This window comes from Zalophus californianus, chromosome 6 (assembly GCF_009762305.2).
Source record: "Zalophus californianus isolate mZalCal1 chromosome 6, mZalCal1.pri.v2, whole genome shotgun sequence".
Taxonomy (NCBI): domain Eukaryota; kingdom Metazoa; phylum Chordata; class Mammalia; order Carnivora; family Otariidae; genus Zalophus; species Zalophus californianus.
In genome coordinates this window covers 92,944,716-92,969,943 of record NC_045600.1, presented here as the reverse complement: position 1 = coordinate 92,969,943, position 25,228 = coordinate 92,944,716, and the positions used below count along the sequence as shown (strand labels likewise).

Here is a 25,228-nt window from a genome sequence, read left to right as displayed (position 1 = left end):
AGAACATAATGGATGGAGAAGAGAAAACCTATGGTGGCTGTGAAGGCCCTGATGCCATGCCATGTATGTCAAATTGATATCTTCCGATGGTCATGAATTTATTGTAAAAAGAGAACATGCACTAACATCTGGAACAATAAAAGCCATGTTGAGCGGCCCAGGTCAGTTTACTGAGAACGAAACTAATGAAGTCAATTTTAGAGAGATTCCTTCACATGTGCTATCAAAAGTATGCATGTATTTTACCTATAAGGTTCGCTACACTAACAGCTCCACAGAGATTCCTGAATTCCCAATTGCACCTGAAATTGCACTGGAACTGCTGATGGCTGTGAACTTCCTAGATTGTTAAATAAAATAAATTATAATAAACTGTTAACTTTTTTCAGTATTTAATACCTGTAGTTCAGTAATTTTTTCATATATACCATGTTGCCTGTGTGCAGCTGAACTTTAAAGTTCATTGCAAAGCAGATTATCTTCTGTTCTTTTGCATAGCAATCAGAGTTGAAATTTGTTTGCTACATCAACAAATTAAGGACATTTTCACAAATTGAGAAATAAACAAATATGCCAATTCAAAAAAAAAAAAAAGAAAGAGGCTGAGAAAAAGAGAGAGAAACAACTACAGGATCACAAGGGCAGAATTCGAGAGGTAAGTGATACAATAAGACGAAACAACATTAGAATAATTGGGATCCCAGAAGAAGAAAGAAAGAGAGGGGCAGAAGGTATATTGGAGCAAATAATAGCAGAGAACTTCCCTCATGTGAGGAAGGAAACAGGCATCAAACTCCAGGAGGCACAGAGAACCCCTCTCAAAATCAATAAAAATAGGTCAACACCCCGACATCTAATAGTAAAACTTACGAGTCTCAGAGACAAAGAGAAAATCCTGAAAGCAGCTCGGGAGAAGAGATATGTAACCTACAATGGTAGAAACATTAGATTGGCAACAGACCTATCCACAGAGACCTGGCAGGCCAGAAAGGACTGGCAAGGTATCTTCAGAGCACTAAACGAGAAAAATATGCAGCCAAGAATACTATATCCAGCTAGGCCGTCATTGAAAATAGAAGGAGAGATAAAAAGCTTCCAGGACAAACAAAAACTAAAGGAATTTGCAAACACGAAACCAGCCCTCCAAGAAATATTGAAAGGGGTCCTCTAAGCAAAGAGAGAGCCTAAAAGCAGCATAGATCAGAAAGGAACACGGACAATATACAGTAACAGTCACCTTACAGGCCATACAATGGCACTAAATTCATATCTTTCAATAGTTACCCTGAATGTAAATGGGCTAAATGCCCCAGTCAAAAGACACAGGCTATCAGATTGGATTAAAACACAAGACCCATCGATATGCTGTCTGCAAGAGACTCATTTTAGACCCAAAGACACCCCCACATTGAAAGTGAAGGGGTGGAAAACCATTTACCATGCTAATGGACACCAAAAGAAAGCTGGGGTGGCAATCCTCATATCAGACAAACTAGATTTTAAAACAAAGACTGTAATAAGAGATGAAGAAGGACACTATATCCTACTTAAAGGGTCTATCCAACAAGAAGATCTAACTATTGTAAATATCTATGCCCCTAACATGGGAGCAGCCAATTATATAAGGCAATTAATAACAAAAGCGAGGAAACACATTGACAACAATACAGTAATACTGGGGTACTTTAACACCCCCCTGACTGAAATGGAGAGATCATCTAAGCAAAAGATCAACAAGGAAATAAAGACTTTAAATGACACACTGGACCAAACGGACTTCAGACATATTCAGAACATTCCATCCCAAAGCAACGGAATACACATTCTTCTCTAGTGCCCATGGAACATTCTCCAGAATAGATCACATCCTAGGTCACAAATCAGGTCTCAACCAGTACCAAAAGACTGGGATCATTCCCTGCATATTTTCAGACCATAATGCTTTGAAACTAGAACTCAATCACAAGAGGAAAGTCGGAAAGAACTCAAATACATGGAGGATAGAGAGCATCCTACTAAAGAATGAATGGGTCAACCAGGAAATTAAAGAAGAATTAAAAAAATTCATGGAAACCAATGAGAATGAAAACACAACTGTTCAAAATCTTTGGGATACAGCAAAGGCAATCCTGAGAGGAAAGTATATAGCAATACAAGCCTTTCTCAAGAAACAAGAAAGGTCTCAAATACACAACCTAACCCTACACCTAAAGGACCTAGAGAAAAAACAGCAAATAAAGCCTAAACCCAGCAGGAGAAGAGAAAAAATAAAGATCAGAGCAGAAATCAATGAACTAGAAACCAAAAGAACAGTAGAACAGATCAACGAAACTAGGAGCTGGTTCTTTGAAAGAATTAACAAGATTGATAAACCCCTGGCCAGACTTATTAAAAGGAAAAATGACCCAAATCCACAAAATCATGAATGAAAGAGGAAAGATCACAACCAACACCAAAGACATACAAAGAATTATAAGAACATATTATGAGCAACTCTATGCCAGCAAATTAGATAACCTGGAAGAAATGGGTGCATTCCTAGAGATGTATCAACTACCAAAATTGAACCAGGAAGAAATGGAAAACCTGAACAGACCTATAGCCACTAAGGAAATAGAAGCAGTCATCAAAAATCTCCCAACAAACAAAAGCCCAGAGCCAGATGGCTTCCCAGGGGCATTCTATCAGACATTTAAAGAAGAATTAATACCTATTCTTCTGAAACTGTTCCAAAAAATAGAAATGGAAGGAAAACTTCCAAACTCATTTTATGAGGCCAGCATTACCTTGATCCCCAAACCAGACAAAGACCCCATCAAAAAGGAGAATTACAGACCAATATCCTTGATGAATATGGATGCAAAAATTCTCACCAAAATACTAGCCAATAGGATCCAACAGTACATTAAAAGGATTATTCACCATGACCAAGTGGGATTTATCCCTTGGCTGCAAGGTTGGTTCAACATCTGCCAATCAATCAACGTGATACAATACATTAACAAAAGAAAGAACAAGAATCATATGATCCTCTCAATAGATGCAGAAAAAGCATTTGACAAAGTACAGCATCCTTTCTTGATCAAAACTCTTCAGAGTATAGGGATAGAGGGTACATACCTCAATATCATAAAAGCCATCTATGAAAAACCTACAGCAAATATCATTCTCAATGGGGAAAAGCTGAGAGCTTTTCCCCTAAGGTCAGGAACGCGGCAGGGATGTCCACTATCACCACTGCTATTCAACATAGTATTAGAACTCCTAGCCACAGCAATCAGACAACAAAAAGAAATCAAAGGCATCCAAATCGGCAAAGAGGAAGTCAAACTCTCACTCTTCGCAGATGATATGATACTTTATGTGGAAAATCCAAAAGACTTCACCCCAAAACTGCTAGAACTCATACAGGAATTCAGTAAAGTAGCAGGATATAAAATCAATGCACAGAAATCAGTGGCATTCCTATACACCAACAACAAGACAGAAGAGAGAAAAATCAAGGAGTCGATCCCATTTACAATTGCACCCAAAACCATAAGATACCTAGGAATAAATCTAACCAAAGAGGCAAAGGATCTGTACTCAGAAAACTATAAAATACTCATGAAAGAAATAGAAGAAGACACAAAGAAATGGAAAAACGTTCCATGTTCATGGATTGGAAGAACAAACATTGTGAAGATGTCAATGCTACCTAGAGCAATCTACACATTCAATGTAATCCCCATCAAAATACCATCCACTTTTTTCAAATAAATGGAACAAATAATCCTAAAATTTGTATGGAACCAGAAGAGACCCCGAATAGCCAGAGGAATGTTGAAAAAGAAAAGCAAAGCTGGCGGCATCACAATTACAGACTTCCAGCTCTATTACAAAGCTGTCATCATAAAGACAGTATGGTACTGGCACAAAAACAGACACATAGATCAATGGCACAGAATAGAGAGTCCAGAAATGGACCCTCAACTCTATGGTCAACTTATCTTCGACAAAGAATGTCCAATGGAAAAAAGACAGTCTCTTCAACAAATGGTGTTGGGAAAATTGGACAGCCACATGCAGAAGAATGAAACTGGACCATTTCCTTACACCACACACAAAAATAGACTCCAAATGGTTGAAAGACCTAAACGTGAGACAGGAGTCCATCAAAATCCTAAAGGAGAACACAGGCAGCAACCTCTTTGATCTCAGCCGCAGCAACTTCTTCCTAGACACAATGCCAAAGGCAAGGGAAGCAAGGGCAAAAATGAACTATTGGGATTTCATCAAGATAAAAAGCTTTTGCACAGCAAAAGAAACAGTCCACAAAACCAAAAGACAACCGACAGAATGGGAGAAAATATTTGCAAATGACTTATCAGATAAAGGGCTAGTATCCAAAATCTATAAAGAACCTATCAAACTCAACACCCAAAGAACAAATAATCCAATCAAGAAATGGGCAGAAGACATGAGCAGACATTTTTCCAAAGAAGACATCCAAATGGCCAACAGACACGTGAAAAAGTACTCAACATCGCTCGGCATCAGAGAAATCCAAATGAAAACCTCAATGAGATACCACCTCAGACCAGTCAGAATGGCTAAAATTAACAAGTCAGGAAACGACAGATGTTGGCGGGGATGTGGAGAAAGGGGAACCCTCCTACACTGTTGGTGGGAATGTAAGCTGGTGCAACCACTCTGGAAAACAGTATGGAGGTTCCTCAAACAGTTGAAAATAGAGCTACCATACGATCCAGCAATTGCACTACTGGTTTACCACAAAAATACAAATGTAGGGATCTGAAGGGGTACGTGCACCCCAATGTTTATAGCAGCAATGTCCACAATAGCCAAGTGTGGAAAGAGCCCAGATGTCCATCAACAGAGGAATGGATAAAGAAGTGGTATATATACACAATGGAATATTATGCAGCCATCAAAAGGAATGAGATCTTGCCATTTGCAAGGACGTGGATAGAACTGGAGGGTGTTATGCTGAGTGAAATAAGTCAATCAGAGAAAGACATGTATCATATGACCTCACTGATATGAGGAATTCTTAATCTCAGGAAACAACCAGAGTGTTGCTGGAGTGGTGGGGGGTGGGAGGGATGGGGTGGCTGGGTGATAGACATTGGGGAGGGTATGTGCTATGGTGAGCGCTGTGAATTGTGAAAGACTGTTGAATCACAGATCTGTACTTCTGAAACAAATAATGCAACATATGTTAAGAAAAAAGAAAAAGAAGAATATAGCAGGAGGGGAAGAATGAAGGGGAGTAAGTCGGATGGGGAGACGAACCATGAGAGACGATGGACTCTGAAAAACAAACTGAGGGTTCTAGAGGGGAGGAGGGTAGGGGGATGGGTTAGCCTGGTGATGGGTATTAAAGAGGGCACATTCTGCATGGAGCACTGGGTGTTATGCACAATGAATCATGGAACACTACATCAAAAACTAATGATGTAATATATGGTGATTAACAATAAAAAAATAAAAAAAAAATGATAAAGTGGAGAGTAAATAACAAATATCAGATGTTCAAACCAAAAATATAATAAAAATGAAATATAGTAAAAAACAAAACAAAAAAACTGGATTACCACAAGGATATACCACTTCATACCCCTTATTATAAGATGATTATAATCAAAAAGACAATAACAGGTTTTCGGCCAGAATGTGGAAAAATTGGGAAGCTCACACATGCTACAAATGTAAAATGGTGCAGCTGCTGTGGAAAACAACTTGGCCATTTCTCAGAAAGTGAAACACAGAGTTACCCACATGACCTCGCAATTCTGCTCCTAGGTATATACCCATGAGAAATGAAAACCTACGTTCATATAAAAACCTTTATATGAATGTTCATATCAGCGTTACTCCTAATACTCAAAAAGTAGAAACAACCCACATGTAATAGATTATTCAGCCATAAAAAAAGAGTTAACTATGGATATATCTTACAGCATGGATGAACCTACAGAATATTTTGCTAAGTGAAAGAACATAGACACAAAAGACCACATAGTATATCATTCCATTTATAGGCAACTGTGTAGAGACAGAAAGTAGGTTAGTGGTTGCCAGGGCTGGTGGGAGGGGTGATGACAACGTTCTAGAATTAGTGGCCATGGCTGCACAACTCTATGAATATGCTCAAACCCAGACTCAAAATATTAAGTTAATATTCTGGACACTTCACATGTCCTCATCTCCCTTCAGGCCACCACCTTCCCAAAAGGCTCCCCCAAAGCCCCTCCCACCTGCCTCTGGAGTCCGCAGCCTCCCCACGGCGGAGTGGGCTGTGGCTTCCTCACTTACTGCTGTAGAACACTGACCTGATTGTCAATCTTGAGCTCTGCCAGGCTTTCATTATCTCTCAGAGCATCAATCAGTGCTAGAATCCCAGCTCCTGTAATAAAGTTGGACTCCATATTTAAGCTCTTCAAAGTTTTGTTCACTTTCAGCATATCTGCAAAAGCCTAGAAATTAAAAGAAAAATATTTAGAGATAAAAACTGACACTACCTATCACATATTCTACCTGCCATAAACAAATACAATAATTAGCAGAACTGCTCTGATGCTTCTCATTAGATTGTTTTAGCTTGACACACCACCTCCCAGGCCTCACATCTATTTTTCACACATCCCCTGTCATGGTATTTAGATTTATCACATGTAATCCTCTGTTGGTAACATTCTCTGCTGCCATTCACACTGTTATGTTCACTCATACCCTACTCCTCCTCCTTACTCCGGTGTCTCTCACACTTTCTCTCCATTCCTGTGTAGGACTAACTTCATCAAGGTCTCTGTGGAACATCTTTTCTTACTTGGGTCCTACTACAGCTGGGTTACTGTGTAGCCAAAATGAAGATAAATTATGGACTGATTTTCAAGGCCGAGATGGGAAGGGATGCCTAAGGCAGAAGGCCAGAAATGCTCACAGGTTACCAGAACTTAGAGTCAAGTTAAAAGAAAAGGCAAGAGAGGAAAGAGATACTAGAAAAAACTTGGGACATATATCTATACATGTGTACTTTTCATTAGTGACAACCAGCTACGTGAAACAAATCCCTTATTCATCTATCTGTATATACGTTTCTTCAAACATTACTGGTGGTCGATTATTTGATTAAGTACTGCTCTGTAGATTTAGAAATAAAACATACAAGTTCCTGCCTGATGGAGCTTATATTTTAGCGAGGAGATGGTAAAAAAAGAGCTATAGAGGAAGAAAATAGGGTAGACGGAGAGTGCTGGGTGCAGGGGTGGTCAGGAAAGGCCTCACCAGGAAGATCACAATGGAGCAATGACTCAAAGTGGTGATACAAAATGATGTGAAGTATCTTTAGGGAGAAAGTTCTAGGCAAGAGAAACAAGGAGGAAGGCCCTGCGTTCAGGGCATGCGTGGCACGTCTGAGGAAGGAGAATGAAAGAAAGGAAGGGCAAGTAATGGAGCCTGGCTGGCACAGCTGGTTGAGCGTCTGACTCTTGGTTTCAGCTCAGGTCCGATCTCGGTGTTGTGAGATCAAGCCCCGCATCAGGCTCCATGCTCAACAGGGGAGTCTGCTTGAGATTCTCTCTTTCCCTCTCCTTCTGTCCTCTCCTCTCTCTAATAATTATTAAAAAGAAAAAAAAAACGGGGCAAGTAAAGGATTATAAGACCACTGAAAGACGGTGATTTTTATTATTAGTCAGACGGGGAGCTGCTGGAGAGTTCTGAGTATAGGAATGAGGTAACTAAACAAGTTTTTAAAAAATCACTTTTGGGGGCGCCTGGATGGCTCAGTTGGTTACACATCCCATCTTCAGCTTGGGTCATGATCTCTGGGTCAGGAGATCAAGCCCCATGTGGCGCTCCCTGCTCAGCGGGGAGCCTGCTTCTCCCTCTGCCTCTGCCCTCCCGCCTCCATCCCAGCTCCTGCTCTCTCACTCTTGATCTCAAATAAATAAGTAAATCACTTTTGATGCTATGTAAACAAGCTGGTTTGGAGGTGGGAAAGATGGACACAGGCAGCTCAGTGAGGAGGCTATTGCAAGAATCCAGATGAGAGCAGATACTGGCTTAGACTGACCGGCATGGTAGCTGAGAAAACGGTGAGAAATGGTTAGATTCTGGAATATCTGGAAGACAAGGCTGGCTATACATTTAAGGTTGTGAGAAAGGGAAGTCAAAGATAACTCCATTTCTTTTTGTCTTGAGGAAAGGAAAGGATGAAGTTGTCATTTAGTGAGACAGGAAAAAATGCGAAAGGAGCAGGTGTGGGGTGGAAGCCAGGAGTTTGGTTTGGGACCATATGGGATGTCTGTTAGATAGCCAAGCAAGGGATTGAGTAGCTGGGCATGAGCACATAGTTCAGGAGAGGGTTATGAACTGGGAATAACAATCCTGGGAGTCCAAAGCATATACAGACCACAAATAGCAACAAGACAGAGTGACATCACCGAGAAAATGAGCACGGGCAAAGAAAAGAAGACCTAGGACTGAGCCCTGGGCCGCTCCAATGCTTAGCGGTTGAGAAGATGTGGAGGGACCGGAGAAGGAATGCCTAGTGACGAGAGAGGAGAGTCAAAGGGAGAGATGTCCTCAAAGCCAAGTCATACAATGATCAAGTGGGACTTACCTCAGGAATGCAAGGCTGACTTAATATGCAAAAGTTAATCAATGTAATACACCGTATTAATAAAGTACAAAAACCACACGATCATCTCAAAACACACATTAAAAGCATTTGACAAAATCCAACACTGTAGATCCATAAATGGAATCCTCTGCAGATGTTAATGGTGTAGAACTTCATGTAGTAATATGAAAAGATCTCTAAGATATATTGTTCAGTGAAAAATTAAGTTACAAAACAGCATCTATTGCATGACTCCACTTATTTTTTTTTAAATTATAGGGAAAAAAATAAACATAAAAGAGTAAATAATGTATTGCCTAATAGTGAGCTAAACATCAATTGAAAAGAGAGTAAATATTGATCATTATATCGGCTGAGCCACCTCTGTAACATACCATAGTCACAATTTCACTATTATCAGTAGCAGCTTACTTACAACAGCGACAGGGTCATTGCTCCGCGTGGCCACAAGACTGAAATATTTCACGTGTGTGTTGGTTTCCAAAGCTTTTGCAAAATCTTTTAGGGTTGGAACTGGGATATTCTTGGAAGACAATCATGTGAAATATGACATTTTAGTTTTCAGGAAATTCGGTCCATTAGTCAAATATATTTGTACTTATTTTTTTTCATTATTAAAAAGACTCAAAAATTATATAAATAAAACATTTAGTCTACAAAGGAAAACAAACAGCCTCCTTCATATCTATTCGATTTCTCGATTATGGTACATTTGCACAAACTGCTGACCTAGAGGAGAGTATATACCATCATTTCTCTAGCATTTTGATTAAAGAAACTTTCATTATTCTACACTTAAACTATTTGGATTATAAGACGTCAACACCTGGGTATTCAAAATGGGTCCTCTTTTCTACAAAGGGAGAGATGTCACTTAGTTTAAGCTGTAATAAGAGAGATTAACTGTACACTACCTGAAACAGTTCTAGAAGGCACTAATTTCTCCCTTTAGTACCAAGACTACAATTCCCTGTAGGCTGGTTATTTTCAGATTACCTGTTGATTTAGATATGTGAGGACTGAATTTTTTTTAAATCAAAATTAGTGATCAACTAGGAATGTTAGCTTTTTCCAAGGCTTGCTTTCTTCAGCTCATAGGAAGGAACACCTGCTAAAGGAGCACAGAGGTCTTATTCCCTAGGTTCTTATAATTCCCAGATGCTCTCTCAGCCCTCGATTCAGACAAATCAAGATTTAAAATGAGGAATTCTTAAAAATAAAATAGACGAGGAATTCTTAATGCAGCTATTATACAATAACCAATACTCAAGAGATAATCTGAATTTACTCTTTGGTAATTAATCATCCCTATGCCCTCCTAACTCATTTCTTCTTTACTCCAAGGAAGCATTGCATTTTTTAAAACTCAAGATCCCAGAAAGCCCACCACTAGGTGTTTACTCCAGAGAAATGAAAACATATGTTCACATGTTCATATGTGTTTAACAGCTTTATTATAATCATTCCAGACCAGAGGGAATCCATGTCTATCAAGTGGTGAACAGATAAACAAATTGCAGCATATCTATACAGCAGAATACTACTCAACAAACTGCTGACATACACAACCACACAGATGAGTTATGCTAAGTGAAAGAAGCCAGACTCAGAAGGCTCATACTATATGATTCCATTTATAGGACATTCTGGAGAAGGCAAATGAGGGAAAGAAAACAGATACGAGTGGTCAGGGGCTAGAGCTGGGGGCAGAGAATGACAAAAAAGGGGACTGACATGTTCCACATCTATGGTGGTGGTTGTACAACTTCTGCATTGGCCAAAACTCATCGAACTGTACACTGAATAGGCAGAATTTCCGTAGGTAGCAGAATCTGGTTCAATACAAGGAATACCTCAAGAAACTCGATTAAAAAAAACACAAAAAACCCAAAAGACTAAACGATCTTAGAAGTAAGCAGTACTTTGGAAGCCAGAGAGATTTATGCTGACAGTCGGTAGGGTTTACATTTTCATATGATACTTTTTAAAAAGCGAGTCAGAAAAATATTATACTTTCTAAACTATAAAGGAAACGAAGCATACTGTTAGGAGCAAAAACTTTACCTTTAAGTAGAAATATAGAATCACACTTTATCAAAACTGCCCAACTCTCATCCTAGATCTAACTTACTTAAAGCAAGTCAAAACTTTGTTTGCTTAGCACACGTACCTTTATATTATTCAAATTAACTTCAACAAGACAAACATCATTTTCTTTAATTCTCTTTAAACTCTCTTCAACATTGGTTGGATTTGGTGGCTCATCAAATACTGGAAGAATCTTTTCACCTTTTACCACATCTGTAGTAACAAACGAAAAGAGCAAGAGTCTCACTGGCTGATACTATTACAGTGAATACATGCATGAACTTGATAATGCAAAGAACACATACATACATGCACGTTCAATACAACTAACCAGAAAGTTTTCCCCCACAATTTCTAAAAGATCCTTTACATGTTAACACACATTTAAAGCACTCAAATAAAATGTTATCCTCTCGTATCATTTTCTCTTAAACTAGTAATTACTGTAAAGGCAATACGAATCACAGACTTAAAGAAACACAGCTTCAGTGAGGAGAATAAGGTGATGAAGGACACATGACTTCTTTCTCTTATGGGGAGTACTATGCCTGGGAAAAAGGAGAGGATGAGTAGGAACAGGGAAGGGGGAGTCAGACAGGTAATGGTACACAGAAAAGCTACCAAGACAGAAATCCCCCAAATTACTGCCCTTCTTCACTCCTATCCCCCAATCCTTCACCATCTATACCACATCCATACACACGGCCAAATTACAACTAAGCAAAGCTGAAAGAGGACCCAAGAGCCTTGAATCCCCTAATGAGATGTAAGTACACTTTGATGTGTACATGAAGGTCTATGAACACATGTAACAGGCAAACTTTAATGGATAAATTTTCTGGGGAGAAAACCTAAGCATCAGATTCATGGCAAATGACCAGAAAAAGTTAAGAGCAAATGACAGAAAGATCGACAGGGTCACTGTCTGGCTTAGTTCTTCCCTTCTACCCTCCTCTAGCTTTTAGGAGCAAAACTCATCTTAAGACGAAGTATACTGGGGGCGCCTGGGTGGTGGCTCAGTCGGTTAAGCATCTGTCTTCAGCTCAGGTCATGATCCCAGGGTCCTGCGATCAAGTCCAGCATCGGGGTCCCTGCTCAGTGGGGAATCTGCTTCTCCCTCTCCCTCTGCTCTTGCTCTCCCTCCCATGGTCTCTCTCTCAAATAAGTAAAATCTTAAAAAAAAAAAAAAAAGTCAAAGTATACTGAATAAATTCCCTCTAAGAGTACCTTGTTCTTTTCAAATTTATCACACACATGCACACATAGTATCCTGAGGAGATCAATTTAGACAACGGCCCGAAAATTATTTTCCTGAGGAACGTGGAAAGATCGGGATATATTTAGCCTGGATGTATTTATTAAAAGAAAGTATGTTCATTGTTTTCAGATTTATCCTGTAGAAGAAGAGAGATATTTCAAGTTGTTCTGAAAGAATAGGTATAGATTGCATGGGGGCAGAATTTGGTTCAATACAAGGATAAGCTTCCTACCAGAGCTCTGCTAAAGGGACAGAGTGGGCTCCCTCTCACCTAAGTTCAGCAAGGTAATGTTCTTCAAGATTGTAAATCAAGGGGGCTGGAGAAGAGCTTCCTCACTACAAAGAAAATTGAACAAGTTCTATCTTAGTTTTAAATTTTATAAAACCAAAAGATTTCTTTCCTCACTCCACAGAGTATGTGCATTTAAAGAGCACTGCTTCTAAATGAAGTAATGGATCCAGTAAATGGGATGCTGAAACCATTAAGAAAGGCTCATGGGAGACTTTAAATGATGGATCAGGCTGCTAACATTTGAACATACTGATGAATTTTGGCACATTCCCCAAAGAGCAATGACTAGACTTGATAGGCTTCCTAATGTGATTCAATCACCACCTCGGAAGCATTCTTGCCTTCCAAGCCCCCCCTAAACAAAAAAAACTGTACCTGAATCTGAATAAGCCACTAGAAAATAATAGTTTACACAAACAGACGAGACAGAGAAATAAGTAAGAGGATACCACAAGGGGAAGATGGTGGTAGAGCAGGAGGACCCTAAGTTCATTTTGTCCCACAGATACAACTAGATAACTATCAAATCATCCTAAATACCTCAGAAATTGACCTGAAGACTGGCAGAACAAAGTCCACAACTAAAGCCAGAGAAGAGGCCACGTCAAAAAAGGCAGGAAGTGTAGAGACCTGGTTTGGGAGAGAAACAGATCATGGCTGCTGCAGTGGGGAGGGAGCCGCAGTTGCAAAGAAGGGTGAAAGACAGACTAGCACACAGGGGAGCACATGGGAAAAATGACTCCCCATAGCAACTGGCCTAGAAAGTACGAGGGCCCTGAATTTCATGAGTTCTTGCAACCAGCGGGGCTTAAAGCCCAGAGTTTTAAAGGTCAGCGTACTTGGCTGTGGGAGACCTCAGCAGACTTTGGGGCTGCTCTTAGAGAGCAAGCAAGCAAAGAGTCTGTGGACATACAGCATGGAAACAGCAATCTGAGGAGTGCCTCGGGCACATAGTGGGGAGGTTAGCTCCTCATCTCGGAGTGTGACCCAAAGCAGCAGCATTCACAGAGAAACCTCTCAAGGAACAAAGGAACTGGTAGGTGCAATTTCCCTCCTCGGCCTCTCAGTGTAAGTACAGGGTCAACACTCACTACCTAACTTGCTTACACCAAGCCCTGCCCTCCATGCTCTGGCAGGTCCACCCTTCCCTGTCATACTTGCCTCAATCCCAGCACAGCAGAACCCCTTCCCCAGAAGACCAGCCCAAATCCCTGCCAATACCAAGTCTCCCAACACGGGTATTTTGTGAGGCCTCAGTTCCAGTGGTAGTGGTGACAGGTATCATTTCACAAGCAGATCAGAGCACATCTAGCTAAAATGTGCCACATTCAGGCAGGCACCAAATGCTGCCCACAACAGGCAAAGAGAATCTCTGCAGACGACTGGCCTGAAGGATAAAGCGGCTGGCGCAGAACAGCAGGTCGCACGCAGCACACACCGAAGACAATCCTAGAAGCACCAAGCCCTGGGGAACAGGGACACTATACGGCATGGCACTAACAGGACCTCTTCATAAAGCCATTACCCTCAAGAACAGGAAATGCAGCTGACTTTCCTAACACAGAGGAATAGGCACAGACTTAGACCAAACGAGAAGACAAAGGAATTTGTCCCAAATGAAAGAACAAAACAAGGCCACAGCGGGAGATCTAAGCAAAACAGATATAAGTAACATGCCTGATGGAAAAATTAAAGCAATGATCATAAGGATACTCACTGGACTTGAGAAAAGAGTAGAGGACATCAGTGAGACCACTGCCATAGAGATAAGGAATAACAACACAGATAAAGAGCTCAAAAAACAAAATGAGAAACATGCTTGATGGAATGAACAGCAAGATGGAAGAAGCAGAGGAATGAATTAATGACCTAGAAGACAGAGCAATAGAAAGTAATCAAGCTGAACAAAAGAGAGAAAAAAGAATTACGCAAAACAAAAACAGGGAACTCAGTGACTCCATCAAACATAACCTTCATATTATAGGGTTCCCAGAAGTAGAAGAGAGGAAAAGGGGGCAGAGAATTTATTTGAAGAAATTATAGCTAAAAACTTCCCTAATCTGGGGAAGGAAACAGAAATCCAGATCCAGGAGGCAGAGAGAGCCCCCAACAAAATCACCAAAGAAGGTCCACCCCAAGACATATTATAATTAAAATATATTGTGATATATAGTAATTAGTAATATAGTGATAAAAAAATATTAAAAGCAGCAAGACAAAAGACAGTTACACTACAAAGGAAACCCCATAAGGCTATTGGGATTTTTCAGCAGAAACTTTTCAAGCCAGAGGAGAGTGGCATGATATATTCAAAGTGCCTAATGGGAAAAACCTGCAGCCAAGAATACTCTATCCCAGAAAGACTATCACCCAGAATAGGAGAGAGAAAGAATTTCCCAAACAAAAACTAAAGTTCATTAATATTAAACTTGCCTGGCAAGAAATATTAAAGGAGACTCTGAGTGGAAAGGAAAGACCAAAAATGATAGTATGAAAGTACGAAACACAAAAGCAGTAAAAATGAGTATTTCTGTGTAAAAAAAAAAAAAATCAGTCAAGGAACACACTAAATAAAAGGATGTAAAATATGACATCATATGCCTAAAATGTGGGGAGGAGAGGAGTAAAGAATGAGTTTAAACTTAAACAACCATCAACTTAACATAGACTATATGCAGATGTTATATACCTAATAACCACAAATCAAAAACCCCTAACAGATATGCAAAGAATAAAGAGAAAAACCCAAATATATCACTAAAGAAAACCAGCAAACAGTGAAAGACAAGAAATGATCAGAGAAAATCTTCAGAAAGAACCACAAAACAAGTAATAAAATGGCAATAATACGTATCTATCCAATAATTACTTTGAATGTAAACAGACTGTTCCAATCAAATAATTACTTTGAATGTAAATAGAACGTTCCAATCAATAGACAGTTACAGAATGGATAAAAAAGCAAGACCCATCTATACACTACCTAGAAGAGGCACATTTTAGACTTAAAGACAACGGTAGATTGAAAGTGAGAGGATGGAGAAACACTTATCATGCAAATGGATGTCAAAAGAAAGTTGGAGTATCAGTACTTATATTGGATAAAATAGACTTTTAAAACAAAGACTTCACAAGAGACAAAGAAGGACACTACATCATGATAAAGGGAACAACCCAACATGAAGATATGACAAGTGTAAATATTTATGCCCCCATATACACAAAAGTCATTAATAAACATGAACTAATTAATAACAGTACAATTATAGTAGGGGACTTTTACACCCCACTTACATCAATGGACAGATCATCTAAACAGAGAATCATCAAGGACACAATGGATTTGAATGACACACTGGATCGGATAGACTTAACAGATATATTTGGAACATTCCATCCTAAAACAGCAGAATACACATTCTTTTCAAGTGCAGACAGAACATTCTCCAGAATAGATCCCATATTAGGCCACAAAACAAGCCTCAACAAGTCCAAAAAGATCGAAGTCATACCATGCATCTTTTCTGACCACAATGCTATGAAACTAGGAGTCAACCACAAGAAAAAAATCTGGAAAGACCACAAATACATGGAAGTTAAATAACATGAAAACATGCTTATCAGCACTCATCATCAGGGAAATGCAAATTAAAACTACAATAAAATATCACCTCACACCTGTCAGAATGGCTAAAATCAAAACCACAAGAAATAACAAGTGTTAAAGAGGATGTGGACAAAAAGGAACCCTCCTCTTGCACTGTTGGTGGGAATGCAAACTGGTGCAGCCACAATGGAAAACAGTATAGGGGTTCCTCAAAAACTTAAAAATAGAACTACCACATGATCTAGCAATCGCACTACTGGGTATTTACCCAAAGAATACAAAAGCACTAATTCAAAGGGATACATGCACCCCTATGTTAATGGCAGCATTATTTACAATAGCCAAGATATGGAAGAAACCTAAGTGTCCATCCATAGATGAATGGATAAAGAAAACATGGTATATACATACAATGGAATATTACTCAGCCATAAAAAAGAATGAGAGCTTTCCATTTGTAACAACATGGATGTACCTAGAGGACATTATGCTAAGTGAAAGAAATCAACTAAAGACAAATACCGTATGATTTCACTTTTATGTGGAATCTAAAAAACAGAACAAACCAACCAACCAACCAGGCTCTTAAATATAGAAAACAAAGTAGCGGTTGGCAGAGGGCAAAGCGGTGTGGAGATAGGCAAAATAAAGGGGATTAAGAGGCACAAACTTTCAGTTATAAAACAAGTCACAGAGATGAAAAGTAGAGCATAGGGAATACAGTAAATAATATAATAATAACATAATAATATTGTATGATGACAGATGATTACATTTACTGTGGTAAGCACTGAATAATGCACAAAATTGTTCAACTGATATGCTGTACACCTGAAACTAATATAACACTATATGTCAACTACACTTCAATAATAAAAATCATAAGAAAATCATAAGGAAAATACATTTACAGTACTATACTGTAATTATCAAAAAGAATCCATGCATAAGATCACATTTCACACATTTCAAACCCGTGTTAAGGGTCAAAAGTAATATAATTATTGAAAAATTAAGTTACCAGAAATAGCCGCAGTATGATCTCATTTTTGTAAAAAACAAGACTATGTTAATATGTATGTATGTATGTAACATGCATGTACATATGTATATACATAAGTTTGTATGAACACAATATGAGTCTAGAAGGATATACACCAAATTGTTAACAGGTTGGGGGTGGGGGGAGCAGACGGCACGATGGCTATGAACAGAGACACTTTTACTTCTTACCTCATTTACTTAGGTATTGTTCAAATGTGTTACAAAAGTATGTATTACTTTGGTCCTTTTAAAACATCCTATAAATGAATTTTTTTATTTTTTTTAAGATTCTATTTATTTATTTGACAGAGAGAGAGTAGGAGAGCACAAGCAGTGGGAGCGGCAGAGGGAGAGGGAGAAGCAGACTCCCTGCCTAGCAGGGAGCCTGATGCGGGGCTCGATCCCAGGACCCTGGGATCATGACCCGAGCTGAAGGTAGTCGCTTAACCAACTGAGCCACCCAGGCGCCCCTAAATGAATTTTTTTAAAAAGCCTTGCCTTAGGCTATTTAATATCAGTATCAGATTAAAAGGTTTAGGGGTTGAGTGGTTCTGTGGTTTCTCCTGAATGTGATTTTATAACATAGTTTGTCAGCATTTTTTTAGATTTCTTGAAAATCAGTAACATTGAAAATAAAAAGTCGGGATGCCTGGGTGGCTCAGTTGTTAAGCGTCTGCCTTCAGCTCAGGTCATGATCTCAGGATCCTGGGATCGAGCCCCGCATCGGGCTCCCTGCTCAGAGGGGAGCCTGCTTCTCCCTCTCCACTCCCCCTGCTTGTGTTCCCTCTCTTGCTGTGTCTCTGTCAAATAAATAAAATCTTGAAAAAAAGAAAAAAAGAAACGAAAATGTCAACAAAAGCCAAGTTTGATTAGTTTTTTATAGTGTTTACCATTAGTATTATTTGGTGAGGTGAGAGTGGTTCCAATTACGTTTGCTGACACATTCAGAACAAAATATTTAGGGGTGCCTGGGTGGCTCAAATAGTTAAGCATCTGCCTTTGGCTCAGGTCATGATCTCCAGGTCCTAGGATCGAGCCCCACATCAGACTCCCAGCTCAGTGGGGAGTCTGCTTCTCCCTCTCCCCCTGCTTATGCTCTCTCAAATGAGTAAGTAAAATCTTTAAAAATAAAATAAAATATTTAATATTCTATTTTCAATGGTTTTCTACACCAATACTATCTAATTGGAATCTCAGGTTTCAAGTACATATACAAAGGATTTGGTATGTATCTACCGAAGTTCATACATGGAGAAAACAAAATACATTTAACAAAGGATTGAAATTCACAATGGATTACAAGTACTTACTTGAAAAATGTTCTTGGTCGACACCATTACTACTTCCCACTATATCACATAACTGGACATTCGTTATCAAGTTGTGCATCCCAAGAATAGCTATAAATATAGAAAAAGAAAGTTATTTTTATTTCCATCAGTTTCAAACACAAAGAATTGATTTTACAACCAAAATTTTCTGATTTTAACATTTTCTGAACATTTTCCTACTGAATTAAATATCGATTTTGCAGCCAAAAAAGAGACAGTGTCTCCTACAACCTTTCTCATTAATACCCCTATTACTTCCCCCCTTATTTGGGATTTAGATTTCCCCACATTTTTGAATTCAGACACACAACTAAAGCCAGCCTAACCCTAAATGTAAATCTATACTTAGCTCCATCTGGTGGCTAAGAGAGAATACTGCAATGATCTATTTTTGTTGTTCATCCTTCTCACAAAGGGTTCTAGGAACAGTGCGATATAAGGCAGATTTTCAACTTCACCATTATTTCTACATTTGTTAACCTCATGTTCATTTACATTCATATTTTAGCTAAGAGTAGAATACCAAAAATATAGCTGAATTCTCATCTTTAAGATTAAAGTAGCATCCCTCAAAAACGACAGGAGAGAGAAATTGGGGTTTCGGTTTTGATGCTCTTTTGCACACATGTGGCAGAAGCTACAATATGCCCCTGGTCCATTCCACTCTGATGAAAGCACCATCTACAAATTCAACAGTCATCAGCATCCCAAGGAATGAGGCATCTGCTCTGGCTGTAGCACCACACGTTGATTGTCCCTTTCCTGGGTCCTTCCCAAAGAACCATCATTCAAACATGTTAGCTTTTGGGGTTCCTTGGTGCGAAGATATCCCCATGTGTCATATTTTTCTACCTAGGTAAATGGGTGCACGCAGAGGAAGGTTGGGGAGATACTGGCCAGATAAGAAACCAGCAACTATGAAAATAACAAGGAGGTTTAGAGTGTTCTAGATATATGTCAGAAAGTAGGGAAAGGGGTGAGAATAGCTCAGAACTATTTCATCTGCTTTCCAGTTACTCAACTTGGGGGAGGGGGTCTTCCTTTTCTTCCCCAAAGTTTATTTTATTTATTTTTAGTAATCTCGACACCCAAGGTGGGGCTCAAACTCACGACCCCAGTATCAAGAGTTGCATGTTCTTCTGACTGAGCCAGCCAGGTGCCCCTCATCTTAGGGACTTCTGATAAAATGGGACAGCAATCGACCCTGGAAACTCTTTTTCGATGCTTAGATGGGACAGCTTCTAGCTGTGCACCAACTAGTAAAAGATTTTTAAAAAGACTTTCAAATATGGTAACATGGGAAAAGAAGTCAAATAATACAATACATTCCATTAACATAAAAATTTCACCACTGAGAGCATTTTAAAAAATAAAATCCTTTATATCAGATTTATAGTGTAAAAAACAAAACCAAATATGTGGTCTACTGATTCAATAGCACTTTGCTAGGCAAAGGAAGCATCTGTATGATGTATGTGCTGGCATTCCCTTCCCCTCCCCTCCACACTCATTCACCCATTTGTTTTAGGAGATACCTGCAAGGTCACACAATTCTGTATCAGAAGCACTTGTCAAAGCTTCTTCTAATTCTGGATCAAGAGATACTTTTTCTTCTGTGAAAGTCTGCATAGGCTTCTGTTTAGGGATAAATATTTTCCCTGTAAAATAAAGCAGTTTGTTAATTCCAATACTACTACATGAATTAACTCATTACCATTTTACTCTTTTTAACAAAAATTATGAGAAGTATGTACAACTGAAGCTGAAGGAAAAAGTCAAGATAAACACCTACAATAATGTTGTTTCATCTTCAATATGTATTTCAAGTTTCCAGGGCAATATTGTGGCTGTACAAGTTGGAATCAAGAAAAAAAAATTAACTGAGAAATTGTCCTATTTGTGAAAATAAAAATAGGCTCTTTTTGGAGTAATTATGAGTTACTCAACAAATACTGAATTAAAAAATGAATGTAGGAATAAATTTTAGAAATCTGTAAAACTTTAGAGATTAAAAAAAACAACAGAATCCACTTTCTTACTCTTAAGCAACAAACTGTTAGCAGAAGCAACAATCTAAGTTTATGATTCCAGAAATTCAAGATCTAATTGCAAAGAAATTCCTGTATGTCCTAACGGGTATTCTGAAACTTCAGGTCACTGTTTTAAGCCTTGATGGACGCTAATAAGGCTGGCTGTTAAAAAACAGGTTTTTAGAAAACTAAAATCTTTATGTGAAAATCAGTATTTTATTACCATATGTTCAATGCAAGATTGAAAACATGAAGGGAATGGAAAATGATAATGATATAACTGCAGCACAAGCTGATCAAACAAGACATACTCACACATGGTGGGGACTAGGTTACCAAGAATGCCTCTGATTTCTCTCCCAAGTGAAAAGTCTTACTAAATATGATCTAGAAAGGTCTATGCATAGATTCACAGAAGTGCCAATTATTTTCTCTTCTATTAGGAAACTACCAGGGAAATATGCAAGAATATTTGGCCTGATGAATCTATGCAGTGCTCTATCAAAAGAATGTCTGTGGGTTTATAATTAGTATAGCAAGTGTTGTGTACGTCTTATTCAAGGTACATATCAATCAGTGTAACCAAAAGGAATCCTTCCACAATACAGACTGCTTCTAGCAATCTGGCCAAAACTGTTCAGCTATTTTCTGCTAAGCCGTCTAAAGGATCTTAATTTCTGATATATTTTTTTCTTTTTTTTATTATGTTATGGTAATCACCATATGTTACATCATTAGTTTTTGATGTAGTATTCCATGATTCATTGTGCATAACACCCAGTGCTCCACGCAGAACGTGCCCTCTTTAATACCCATCACCAGGTAACCCATCCCCCCTATTATATGTTTTTTATGGTGAACATTTCCATTTGGTTCTTATTAAAAAATTAGTTTCCACATCTCTGCTGAAATTCCTCATTTGTTTACGCATGCTGTGTACCTTGTCTGCTAGATTCTTTGGCATTTTTGTCATAGTTATTTTGAAGTCCCTAGCTGATAACACCAATATCTGGGTCATGTCTAAGGCTTATATTGACTGTCATCTTCTTGAGTATGGGGAATATGTGTCTTAAGATCTTTGCATGCTAGGCGTTTTTGTATAAAAGTACAGCAGAGACTGAAGGAAATGATATTTCTTCTTAGAAGCATGCCCTCTAGTCAGGGCTGAATCAAATATGCTCTACAGTTGAGTTAAATCTGGGCTTTGTCACAACTTCAAGTTTGAGTCAGTTCCTCACTGGCTTCAAACACTTTGAATATAAGATCAGGACTTTCTCTTCAGTAAGGCCTCGGGTTATAACCCTCATGAGGTTCTGGAGATCTCCTGTGCTCCCTTTTTTTGAACTGTGAACTGTGAGGGATTTCTACTAATATGTAGCCCAGGCTGTCAGCTTTCTGGATGGCTTTTCCAGTCCCACCCCCTGATTTTTGGGCTTTGGCAGATCTCTCAGACCCTCTCATCTTCTCTACACTCTGTGAAGTTGGGGTTCGCCTGGAAAGGATTTCTCCCAGCCCTCCTGCCTCTCCTTCAGTCTCTTCCAGCTGAAAACCTATGCCTCAGGAATTTTCTCTCAGCTCTGCTTCACTGCCCTTTTTCTTCTAGTATCGTTAGCACTAAATGAAGAGCTGAAGAAAAGAATTGGGGGTAGTGCAGTCTTACCATCTCTAAGGCTGCACTGCCCAATATGGTAGCCACTAGCCACATGTGATTATTTAAATTTAAATTAAAATCAGAAAATCAGTTCCTCAGTCATACTAGGCACATTTCAAGTACTTGATAGCGACATTTGGCTAGCACGTAGCTACCACACTGTTTAGCATAGACATTGAACATTTCCATTATGGCAGAAAGTTCTAGTGGACAGCACTGGTGTAGGGCTTCTCTGGATTTCTCACCTATCATCCAGTCCATACATAACCACTAAAAGTTTGTTAAAGTTAGGCTGATTTCTCCTGACTCCTTTCTATGGTGGTCTTCTCCCTATATTTCAATCAGTAAAAAGAGAAGTGGCTCACTGATCTAACGGAAGGCTTGTCACTTTCTAGAGTCATTTAGGTTTGTGTCCTCAAGCTCTCTGATAGGTTTTTAAAAATTATAATAATGCACTTATACTGCTTGTTTGGGTTAGTACGGAAGAACAATAGTCTCTTGCAACTTTCGTATTATTTAACAAATGGTATTTGGCCAATCCACAACGTATCTGTATTAGTAAGGATGTTTTTAACTGCATGTAATAGAATGCTCAATTAAAAGTGGTTTAAACTGGTGCTTCTCAGGCTTTAATGTGCACCTCACTCACCTGGTGATCTTACTAAAGTACAAATTCTGATCAGTAGGTCTGACATGGGATCTGAGTTTCTGCTTCTAACTAATCTCTGAGATGATGCAGATACTGATCCATAGACCACTTTTAAAGCATCAAGAGTTCAAACAGTAAGTATTTTTATAATCTCAGTTAGGTCCACATGTAGGTGGTTGCAGGGTTGGTTCAGCAGCTCTCAGTGTTGACATCAAGGATCCAGGGTCCTTCCATTCTTCTCTTTGGCTACAATCAGCATAAAGGCCTTTGTTCTCAGGCCATCAGTCTCAAGATGACCTTTGCAACACTAAGTATCAAGTCCTCATGCAACAAGGTCAGGGCAGGAAGGAGGGGCATAATTTTTATAAGGAAATCTGTTATAAGGAAAACTGTCCAGATTTCTCCTCAGGCTTCTCTGACCTGCACTGGTCATAGGTCCAGCTGCAAGGGCAGCATTGTCATTCTATTTCAGAGATAGGTTCTGCCAGTAAGGATGAAGCAATTTATGAACTGATACTGAACGGGAAGCTATAGTGTGTGTTCGGTACTGAACTGGACGCAGTACAGCTCTGTGCTCCCTTGATTCCCTGAACATTCTGCTACAGCTACACAGATTCTACATATTTGTCTGTCTTTTGTGAGCTTTACAAAGACATGGTTTATGTTCTCCATTTATCGCTACATCGTTGTCTAGTGCACAGCAGGCAAGCCAATTTGTTGAATAATTAGTTGGGTGATCACCTCCAGTTCAACTACATCATTTTATAAAGTATAACTTAAATACCCTGGTTCAAAGTTACAGAGCAGAGTGAACACTAGAACACAGGCTCCCAAACTCTTAATCCAGTGCTTCTTCCAATAAACTGGTAGCTTTCAAACTTAACTTTTGTAGCAGTGGACTTTTCCCCTCAAACAAATACCTATGTATATGATGGTATCCATAACTGATCTTCTTAGTACCAAATTTTGGAGTTCTGATGATCATTAGATAATCTTTTATTATTGGTTCACAAAGGCAAATCCAAATCATTACATCCTGATAACTCCATAGTACTTTTCTTAGTGGTTGACAGTATGATTTTTTTTTTAAGTTTTATTTATTTATTTGATAGAGCACAAACAGGGGGATAGAGGGAGAAGAGCAGGCTCCCCGCTGAGCAGGGAGCCCAATGTGGGGCTCAATCCCAGGACCCTGAGATCATGACCCGGGCTGAAGGCAGATGCCCAACAACTGAGCCACCCAGGCACCTGGGTTAACAGTATAATTAAAGTGGCATAGAATTCATGCCTTTAATTGTCATTTCAGGATAATTACATTTTCCTCAGCTCAGTCTCACCTGCATTTTCAACAGTCTAATGCAGGGGTTCTGAAGATTGGCTGCACAATGGATTCACCTGGGGAACTCTAAAAAATTCTGATGTCCAAGTCCCAGGGATTCTGATTTAATTGATCTGGTGTACTATATGAGACATCTGGATTTTTAAAAGCTCCCTAGGGATTCTAACGCATAGCAGTCAAGGTTGAGAACCACTAGGTTACGGTATTCACTTACTAAACAAAACTACACAAGCTATCAAATAGCTGCCCATGTTTTGTACTAGGGACCAATGGAATCTAAAGCATCATAAAAATCTAAAATGTTTATTTTTGTTATCCTCATCTACATTCCATTGAGGCATTATTCATATCTAATTTTTACCATACATAAACTTTTGCTAATACTTACAAAAACAGAATGAATCTCATCATAAAAAAACAACAAAGCAAAACAACAAAATTTCAAAGGGCTTATGGAAATATTCCTGTGATACAGAATTTTACTGTTAATTTATACAGCTCTGAGACAGTTTGGTACCTCACCTGGCGCTCCTCTTTATAATAAATTCTCTGTATATAGACATTTTTGTTGTAGAGGTACTTAGCCTATACAATTATTTTAACAATATGAAAAGTAATTATATTTCTTCATGGTTAGTTTAACACTAACACTGTAACAATGGTCTTTTAATGCATATATACAAAATCTATTTATAGAAAACAGTAAGGAAACTTAATTTTATGAGAGGATAAACTAGGTAAAAATGAAGTTTAATATTATGAGTACAAAACCCAAGGAGACCCCCCAAAATTAATTTATAGACTTAAACAATCCCTTTCAAAATCTCAGCTGACTTTTTTGCAGAAAGTAACAAGGTAATGTTAAAATTCATGGAAATTCAAGAGACCCAGGACAGCCAAATAATCTTGAAAAAGAAGAACAGTATTGGACTTACACTTCCCAATTTCAAAACTTAATACAAAGCTACTGTAATCAAGACAGTGTTATGCTGCATAAGGACAAGGGTACCAAGAAAATTCAATGGAGAAAGAATTGTCTTTTCAACAAATGGTGCTGGGGGAACTGGACAGCTACCTACAAAAGAATGAAGTCAACCCCCTACCCCATACCATACAGAAATATTAACTCAAAATGGATTGTAGACCTAGATTTAAGAGCTAAAACTATAACACTCTTAGAAAAAGTTGTACATCTCCATGACCCTGAGTTAGGAAAAGGTTTTTAGATATACCACAAACACAAATGACAAAAAGAAAAAAAAAGAGAGAAATTGAACTACACCAAAATTTAT

The 25,228-nt window shown here is 38.7% G+C and overlaps 1 protein-coding gene and 1 pseudogene across 1 annotated transcript in view; one reads left to right on the top strand and one right to left on the bottom strand.

Annotated features, from left to right (window-relative positions):
• Positions 1 to 25,228, bottom strand: part of TMOD3 (tropomodulin 3) — an 83,744-nt gene that overhangs the window by 8,106 nt on the left and 50,410 nt on the right. Inside the window, exons 4-8 of the mRNA XM_027571650.2 lie at positions 19,803 to 19,925; positions 18,247 to 18,336; positions 10,818 to 10,948; positions 9,063 to 9,170; positions 6,336 to 6,479 (exon numbers count right to left, since the gene is read on the bottom strand). Coding sequence (XP_027427451.1) covers positions 6,336 to 6,479; positions 9,063 to 9,170; positions 10,818 to 10,948; positions 18,247 to 18,336; positions 19,803 to 19,925 — 596 coding nt within the window. The remainder of the gene's footprint in view (positions 1 to 6,335; positions 6,480 to 9,062; positions 9,171 to 10,817; positions 10,949 to 18,246; positions 18,337 to 19,802; positions 19,926 to 25,228) is intronic.
• On the top strand, positions 9 to 479 carry LOC113909948 (annotated as a pseudogene).